General features: G+C 61.5%; 1 protein-coding gene across 19 annotated transcripts in view; it reads left to right on the plus strand.

Annotated features, from left to right (window-relative positions):
• The window catches only part of TMC6 (transmembrane channel like 6), a 15,585-nt gene extending 7,199 nt beyond the window's left edge, over positions 1-8,386 (plus strand). For 6 of the 19 annotated variants that reach the window (XM_060134948.1, XM_060134952.1, XM_060134954.1 and 3 more), the window contains 11 exons: positions 409-564; positions 1,014-1,168; positions 1,275-1,356; positions 1,586-1,683; positions 2,965-3,060; positions 3,222-3,297; positions 3,984-4,117; positions 4,259-4,435; positions 4,528-4,606; positions 6,821-6,888; positions 7,633-8,386. In XM_060134948.1, coding sequence (XP_059990931.1) covers positions 409-564; positions 1,014-1,168; positions 1,275-1,356; positions 1,586-1,683; positions 2,965-3,060; positions 3,222-3,297; positions 3,984-4,117; positions 4,259-4,435; positions 4,528-4,606; positions 6,821-6,888; positions 7,633-8,179 — 1,668 coding nt within the window. In that variant the 3' untranslated portion in view covers positions 8,180-8,386. Of the gene's footprint in view, positions 1-408; positions 565-1,013; positions 1,169-1,274; positions 1,357-1,585; positions 1,684-2,964; positions 3,061-3,221; positions 3,298-3,983; positions 4,118-4,258; positions 4,436-4,527; positions 4,607-6,820; positions 6,889-7,050; positions 7,596-7,632 lie in introns of those variants that run through there. The other 13 variants (XM_060134963.1, XM_060134966.1, XM_060134955.1 and 10 more) reach the window with 13 other exon arrangements.
• Positions 8,387-8,602: the final 216 nt, after the last annotated feature.

Consider the following 8,602-nt stretch of genomic DNA (forward strand, 5'->3'; position numbering starts at 1 on the left):
GAAGGTTCTCTGCCTGTCTGGGGTTTCCCGCTGCGGGATTCGGGTCAGGGCAGCTCACGGCTCTGACCCGGCTGATGGGCCCCCAGGGAGTGCCCTGGGGCTCCGGGTCAGCGAGGGTACGGCTTTCCACAGGCAGGACAGCTCAGGAGGCAGGGCTGGGGAGGGTGCGTGGGAGCGGCTGGGGCAGGCCTCAGCCTGCGGCCCCGTCCTGCGGTCTCCTGGTGCCTGGAGGGGCCCCAGAGCAGGGGGAGCGACGGGCCGTGGCCCCAGGGGTGGGCGGGAGGCGACCCCCGGTGCTCCCCGAGCCTCCCTGTGTGTCTGCTCCACGTGTCTCCTGGGGTGTGGCGCGTGTGTCTGCGTGTCTCCGTGGGTCTGTGCCACGGGTGACAGGCCCGCTGCCGCCCCCAGGAGCTTCTGGCCGAGGGGCAGCTGTGGCAGCGCCCCCGGAGGGCGTGCGGACGGCTGCAACGGGGGGCCGTGCTGGGGCTCGTTTGGCTGCTGTGTTTGGGGACCACGCTGGTGTGCGCCCTGGCCGTCTACACCTTCTCAGAGCTCGTGATCCAGGTGCGGGGAGGGCATGGGGGGTCCCCGCGGAGGCTCCGGCCGTGGGGTCAAATGCCTGCTTCATTAGACTGGGCCCCCTGGGGCCCCGCCGCCTCCGCCCGGGCCCTCCCTGGAGGCCACTTCCCTCACGAGCCTTGTTCTCATTCTTGTTCTGTCTCAACACTCTCCCTATTTTTCTGTCCTTTTGTTTTCTCATCTTCTTTTGGTTTCTCTTTTCTTCCGCCACACCTGTGTTCCATCCTCCGTCCTCCCCCTCCCACGCCCCTTCCTGTGCGGTTTGAACACTGGGCCTAGGGCGGAGGGTGGCGTGCCTGCCACTTCCACCCCCTCCTTCCGCCCCGGGAACCCCTCCTCCGTCTCGGGCTCATCAGTGGACCTGCCTCTGTCCTTGGGGTGCTGACCTGCCTCTGTCCTTGGGGTGCTGACCTCTGGCCCTCCCCCTGCCATAGCAGAGCCGCGTGTCTGCTGAGCGGGACTGGGCGCTGCTGGCCTTGCCCCTGGTGGTCTGCCTTCTCAACTTGGGGGCCCCCTACCTGTTCCGCGTCCTGGCCGTCCTGGAGCGGCACGACTCCCCGGTGCTAGAGGTGTACGTGGCCATCTGCAGGTGCGTGGTCGGATGGGACCGCCAGGTGGGGCTTTCTGGGGCGGGACCTCTGTCTCCCAGGCACCCCTCCCTCAGCCTGTGCATGCCCTCCCCCCTCTTTGCACAGGAACCTCATCCTCAAGGTGGTCATCCTGGGGATTCTTTGCTACCACTGGCTGGGCCGCAGGGTGGGCACCCTGAAGGACCAGGTGAGGGCGGGCTGGGCGGTGCTGGCAGAGGCGTGGGGCTCTCCGGCCCCTCAAGAGGGTCTGCCCTGGTCCCAGGTTGGGGGTGGACGTGGTGGCCCCTCACAGCAGCCAGCCCTCACCTCATCTTACCTGGCCCGGTCTACAAGCGTATTGGAGGCCCCGAGGTGGGCATGGGGAGCAGGGGTGGGGGGCACCAGGGCACTGGGGGCTGAGGCCGCGTCCGTTTCAGTGTTGGGAGGACTTTGTGGGCCAGGAGCTGTACCGGCTCATGGTGATGGACTTCATCTTCACGCTGCTGGACACGCTTCTGGGGGAGCTGGTGTGGAGGTGAGGCCCCAGGGGCGGGTCCCTGCGCTCACCTCCTGGGCACTTGGGCTCCCCCTGTGGAAGGGCTCCTGGCATCCTCACCTGTGTGGTGGAGGTGAGGGGTCACTCAGGCGGTTCTCAGGCCTCTGAAAATCAGGACCTGACCCCAGACTGGGGCCATAAATCTCTACCCGTGACGGCTCTTCTGTAAAATATCGATAAACTGAGAAAAACATTTAGGAGACAGGATGTAACCTATTTTGAGGTTGGAAAGGAAAACAGGTTTCAAAATGATGCATATGGTATAATCTGTCTCATACAAAGGAAAAAGGGGTGGGGAGGAAGAACAGAAAGTAGAGGAACGTTTTCAGATGTCCTGGCTATGAGTGCTAGCATTGTAGGTGTCGTTTCCTTCTTTTTGTGTTTTCTTTGAGAACATATGAATTTAATAATAATAAGATTTTAAAAAAGCCGTAAAACAGGGACTTCCCTGGTGGCGCAGTGGTTAAGAATCCGCCTGCCAATGCAGGGGACATGGGATCGAACCCTGGTCCAGGAAGATCCCACATGCCGCGGAGCAACTAAGCCCGTGCATCACAACTACTGAGCCCGTGCTCTAGAGCCCACGAGCCACAACTACTGAGTCCACGTGCCAGAACTACTGAGCTGCGCTCTAGAGCCCGTGCTCCGCAACAAGAGAAGCCACCGCAATGAGAAGCCTGTGCACTGCAATGAAGAGTAGCCCCTGGGCTTCCCTGGTGGCGCAGTGGTTGAGAGTCCGCCTGCCGATGCAGGGAACACGGGTTCGTGCCCCGGTCCGGGAGGATCCCGCATGCCGCGGAGCGGCTGGGCCCGTGAGCCTTGGCCGCTGAGCCTGCGCGTCCGGAGCCTGTGCTCCGCAACGGGAGAGGCCACAGCAGTGAGAGGCCCGCGTACCGCAAAAAAAAAAAAAAAAAAAAGAGTAGCCCCTGCTCGCCACAACTAGAGAAAAGTCCGCGTGCAGCAACAAAGACACAACGCAGCCAAAAAAAAAAAAAAGGCAGTAAAACATTTGATGCTGACGTGCACATTTATACCCGGGTGTATCCATATCCATACATGCTTAGAAAAAGGACGGAGATGAAGCTGGCTGCAGTGTGGACCCTTCAGGGTGGGACCCCAGGCCGCCGTCTCCCCTCTGCATCACTGGGCACCCTGGTGGGGCGGGCAGGGTCTTCAGCTTGGTGTGCGGGTCGGGGTGGGGACGAGGGTCTGTCTTGGGGATTGGCCCTCCTGCGTGACCCCAGTGGTTCCTCTGCCCAGGCTCATCTCTGAGAAGAGGTCTCAGAGGAAGGGGAAGCCCGAGTTCGACATTGCGGGGAATGTTCTGGAGCTGATTTACGGGCAGACCCTGACCTGGTGAGCATCTCCCACTTGTGTCCCAGTGCCTGGCCCTTGGGGAGGCTGACTGCTTCCCCCTGGGCCACAGCAAGACCCAGCCCTGGGAATCTGGAGGGACCTGACCCTCACTTCCCCGGGGACCCAGCCTCTGGATGCAGCCCTCTCCTCGCTCTCCTCAGGCTGGGGGTCCTCTTCTCCCCGCTCCTCCCCGCCATGCAGATCATCAAGCTGCTGTTCCTCTTCTACGTCAAGAAGGTAGAGGTGCCGCTGGGTCCCTGGGAGGGCGGCGGGGCCTGGGGAGATCGTGCAGCCAGGGTGGCCGCTGGGTCGGCAGATGCGGAGCCCTGAGCCAAGTGGTGTGGGGCTGGCAGCCCAGGGCCACCCTCTGGGGTCAGTCCCACGGGCCACAGCTGACCCCCGTCCCGCCCCTGCATCACTGCCTTTGTCAGGGTCCGTGGTCACTGCCAGGTGCCCGTGCGCACGGGCCAGGGCTTAGGGCCGGGGGGCTGGGAGTGCTCAGGGCCAGGTCCTTCTCCCTGGTCCTGTGCTTCCTCCTCTGTACAACGTGATGCTGCTCTGGGGGTGCTGCCGGAGATGACGTTTATAAAGCGTCGGGCACGGTGGAGACCTTCAGTCAGTGGAGGTGGCTTTTAGTATCAACCCTTTCACATGCAGGTGACCTGGCCAGCCTGCCCCCGTGAACCTCAGTCTCCCCTCCGTAGACCGGGAGGTAGCCCCGCTGGCCCTTTCCAGCCTGTGGGCTGAGATTCTGAGTGTCTGCTTCTCTGCGGGGCTGTCCTGGGGGATCGGCTCGGGCTCCCCCTGCAAGCAGAACACCCCCAGCCCACTGCCGGCCTTGCCCCCTTCCCTCTTGGAGGCCCCACCAGGCCTGGGGGAGGGTGGGTGGCAGGGTGGTGGCAGAGCGCAACCTTTGTCCCCAGACCAGCCTGATGGCCAACTGCCAGGCGCCCCGCAGGCCCTGGAAGGCCTCCCATATGAGCACCGTCTTCATCTCGCTGCTCTGCTTCCCCTCCTTTCTGGGCGCTGCCGTCTTCCTCTGCTACGCCATCTGGCAGTGAGTGGGCCCTCGGCCTCTGGGGGCGCGGGATGGGGAGCTGCCCCCTGGGGCCGCTGTGGCTGGTGGCCGCGGTTTGGGTGGTGTGGAGGTGGCCTTTGTCCGGGCTGAGGGGTCAAGCCGCCCGCCCTCTTCCCCCAGGGCGAAGCCCTCGAGCATCTGCGGCCCCTTCCGGACCCTGGACACCATGTATGAGGCAGGCAAGGTGTGGGTGCGCCAGCTGGAGGAGGCGGGCCCCGGGGTTTCCTGGCTGCCCTGGATCCACCGGTACCTGGTGGAAAGTGCCTTCCCCATCTACTTGGCGTCGGCTCTGCTGCTGTGAGTGCGGGGCAGGCCCGGGTGGGGGCCCTGGTCTCCCTCCCCCGGGGCTCCTGCGCGGGGGGCCCAGCCTGAGCGGCCATCTCCCGCAGGGCCGTGATCTACCTCAACATCCAGGTGGTGAAGGGCCAGCGGAAAGTCATCTGCCTCCTCAAGGAGCAGCTAAGCAACGTGAGTGCCCCTTGGGCTCCCACCTCGGGGGTGCCTGCTGGCTCACACCCGCGGCCCCTCCACACACCCCACGCCCCCCCCACCCGCATCCCCACTAGAGGCCGCCCAGCTTTGCCCGCAGGCTGTCCCTCCCTCCCTGCGCAGTTACTGGGCCTCCCATCACCTTGAAAACAAGTCACTGCCCCGTAGGTCAGTCACTTGGGCTGGCATTTCCCCAGATAGGAATGGCCTTTCACCTGGTCCTGTCCTCCCGGGGTCTGGGCTGGCTGCTCAGGGGCACCTGTCAGTGACAGCAGGTCTCCCCTGAACACTTGGTGGGCCCTGACCTCATCCCCAGGGCCCCAACCTTGCCCCCAGGGCCCTGACATCACTCTCCCCACTGCTGTTTCTTCTTTTTTCCTTTTCCTTCCCAGTTTCTCACTTGTGTACTTAATGCTTGAGCCCACCTTGGGGCCAGCTGGTGCCTGTGTCCCCTAGGCGGTCACATCAGGGCTCGTGGCCACCAGCCACTCTTCGTTAGAAATGACTTGGGGGTCAGCTGCTGGGTGTCAGCCGAGGCAGGACAGGGCTGGGGTGCAGCTCGCCTGTGACTCTGCTGCTGGCTAATTGGTGCAGGGACTCTGGGTCAGGTCTTCTTGGGTGGAGGGATGCCCTGGGGACAGCTCCCACTTTTTATACGGTTATAAGTAAGGCAGTACAAGGTAACCCCTCTCCTCCCCTTTCACAAACCGAGGGCAGGGCTCAGGCTGGGCATTTTGGCTGAGGTACAGCTATTGGAAGTGGGCTTTTCCCAACTGGCTCCTGCCCTACCTTGTAGAGTTTTGGGGCCTGCGGTGTCCCGTGGTGGTGGGACGCACAGCAGCGTCGGGAGGGGAATCCCAGCTCCGCCCGCCGTTCCTCTAGGAGCTGAAGGACGGTTCCCCAGGCAGCCCTTGCTGCAGGCTGTGTCCTCCCAAGGCCGAGGCTGGCCCTGGTTCTGAGTCTTTGGGGCCACACTTCTGATCTCAGCCTGCGCTTGGAACATCTTTTCCCTGGCCTGGGCAGGTGGCTTACTCAGGTGCACAGCCCTCTGTACCCACTAACTCGATGGAGAGAAAACAGGGAGCTCTCTTAAGGAGGTCCCACCTCGTAGTGTCTCAGCGCCTTCGTGGGTGAGCCAGGGTCCCCAGCGCCCAGAACGCATCCTGACCAAATTGCTGTTTTCCCTTTGTGAAGACTCCCTGCGAGGAATCCAGTCTGACTCCGGGGTTCGATGGGCCCTGAAATCCGCCTGATGTTTACTGGGTCCTAGACTTAAAGCTTTATGTGCGTTTTCACAGTCACTTGTCGAAAGAGCCCTGGGTTGGCCAATACCTGCCCCAAAGACGTCTTTGTCCTAATCCCAGAAGCTGTGAATATGCCATGGTTACGTGGCATTGGGGTTGTGGGATTAGGTTCGCAGATGGAATTACAGTTGCTAATCAGCTGACCTGGAGGTGGGAGATTATCCTGGATTATTCGGGTGGGCATGATGTAATCGTAAGGTCCTTAAGAAAGGAAGTGGGTGAGTCACTGTCAGAGAAAGAGGTGTGAGAAAGACTGGACTGACCATTGCTGGCTCTGAAGGAGGCCATGAGCCCAGGGATGTGGGCAGACTCAGAAGCTGGAACAGGCAAGGATAGATTCTCCCCAGAGGCTCCAGAAGGAACCAGCCCTGCTGACTCCTTGATTTTAGCCCACTGAGACCCATTTTGGACTTCTGACCTCCAGAACTGATGTTGCATTTGTGTTGTTTTAAACCACTAAGTTTCCATAATTGATTAGGTCAACAATAGAAAACTAATAAAAGCCCCATGACACAGACATTTGTATCCCTCTTTTACAGATGGTGACCGAGGTCAGAGGGGAGGTAATTTGCCCAAGACAGACTAAGTGTCAGGGCCGGTTGTACATTGAGTCAGGCTGGGTAGGCAGCCCTCACTGTGCAACTGATCACATTTCCCTTTTCACCTTGGCCACTAGGAAGCTTAGATGCATATGTGTGTGTATGCCCACTACTTGGCTCTTGGTATTTCCTTGTCCTTGTTTGGTGCCTCTGTCCCCCTTCTTTAAACTTTTTGTGCTTGTGATGTCAGACACTCTTTGTGAGCTACCCCAAGTGCAGTCTGGAACAGGGCACTTTTGGACGGACACGTGATGGCTGTTTTCTCAGCCTTTGTGTTCTGGCATTTCTAGGAGGGGGAAGACAAAATCTTCTTAATCAACAAGCTTCAGCGTATCTATGAGAGGAAGGAGAGGAGCAGGTGAGGGGCCCTGGAGGGGAGTGTGTGGGGGAGAAGGAACGGGTGCTGCACCAGGAGGCCTCTCCCCGCCGGCGGTGGGGAGGGAAGTGGCTGCCGGCGGCCCGGGGTGGCCTGCAGCCCCTTGGGACTCCCCTACCCTCTTTCCCCACCTTTCCTCCTCAGGTGTGTGGGGCATTTGGGGGAGGAAGAAAACTTAAGTTTGCTGAGAAAGGAAAAAAAAGAAATGAAGGAACTGTGTGCAGGGGGCAAGGTGGAGCTGGGGGTCTCTCACGCCCTTTCCCTCCTCTCTGCCACCCCCGTCTTTCTTTTCTTTAAATATTTATTTATTTTTTGGCTGTGTCGGGTCTTAGTTGCGGCATGCGGGATCTTCGTTGAGGCATGTGGGCTCTTTTGTTGTGGAGCGTGGGTTCTAGAGTGCGTGGGCTCTGTAGTTGTGGCATGCGGGCTCTAGTTGAGGCACGCGAGCTCAGTAGTTGTGGCGCGTGGGCTTAGTTGCCCCACGGCATGTGGGATCTTAGTTCCCCATCCAGGGATCGAACCCGCATCCTCTGCACTGGAAGGCGGATTCTTTACCACTGGACCACCAGGGAAGTCCCTCTGCCACCCGCGTCCTGATGGGTCGGGGGTCAGCCTGCCTGGCCTTCTCAGACCCCTGCCCCCATTCTCCCCGTGAGGTGAACACCCCCCCTGCCCCCCCCCACCCCACCGAGTGCTGCTGCCTCAGCCCCGGCTGCCCTGGCGCAGGGCTGGGGCTGCTCCTGTGGCCGCACATCTCACCCTTCAACTGTTACCTGCGGCTGAGCCCAGGGAAGGGGAGATGAACTCAGACACCCTCCTGCTGCCTGGACAGACAGGCCACCCACGGGAATGCACACACACCCCTCCTCGACCCCCGCCCGGCCAGGTGGGCCAGCTGAGGTCTGCAGGTCGAGGCCCCTGGGGCTCCCCCGCCCCGACCCCAGGCAGCAGGAGCCCCCAGAACGAGCCATCTAACAAGATCCCCTGCCCACCCCACTCCCTCCCTTGCCGAGGCCTACCGGTGGTGAGTCCCGGCCTCGTCCGGCTCCTTCCACTGCTGTCCAGAGCCTTTCAGCCCTGGGAGGCCTGGAAACAGCTCCTGAGGAAGGCTGCTGGGGATCCTCTGGCCTCGGCTGGCCAGAGGGATGACCGTGGGGCTTCTCAGCCTCCCGAGCGAGGCCCCTTGCCGACTCTGCTTTCTGGCAGGGTTGGTAGAACCGAGGAGGCCGTGATGCCCCCGGCCGTATTCACAGACGACTGGGATGCCCAGTAGGACAGCGCTGGGCCTGGCAGCCCGGGAACCCTGTCACCCTGTCACCCTCGGTTCCCATGGACCTGCAGGCACAGATGCCGCCTGGAGATGGCCCGCTGGGACATGGGGAAGGTGACGGGAGTCTGCAGCCCGTCTGAGGCTGGAGCACCCCCGGTGGACCCTGCCCAGGACTCTATTTATCCTGATTAAACACATTTTGCGAAGTGGGCTTGTCTCGTGGGAGTCCATGCTTATGTTCAGGCCTGCCCAGGTGCCCAGGGCTGTAGGTACAGCCCGTGGACGACCTCCAGGCCGAGGTCATGGGAACTTGGGCCTCGTGCATGTGCCGCCGCTTCAGTTTCTCCCTCTGGTTCTTCAAGGCTGCTCTCCTTGTCAGGCCAGGGCCCTGCGGCCTACCAGATGCCCGAGGGGCCTCCCCTGGTG

Source organism: Lagenorhynchus albirostris, chromosome 20, assembly GCF_949774975.1.
Source record: "Lagenorhynchus albirostris chromosome 20, mLagAlb1.1, whole genome shotgun sequence".
Taxonomy (NCBI): domain Eukaryota; kingdom Metazoa; phylum Chordata; class Mammalia; order Artiodactyla; family Delphinidae; genus Lagenorhynchus; species Lagenorhynchus albirostris.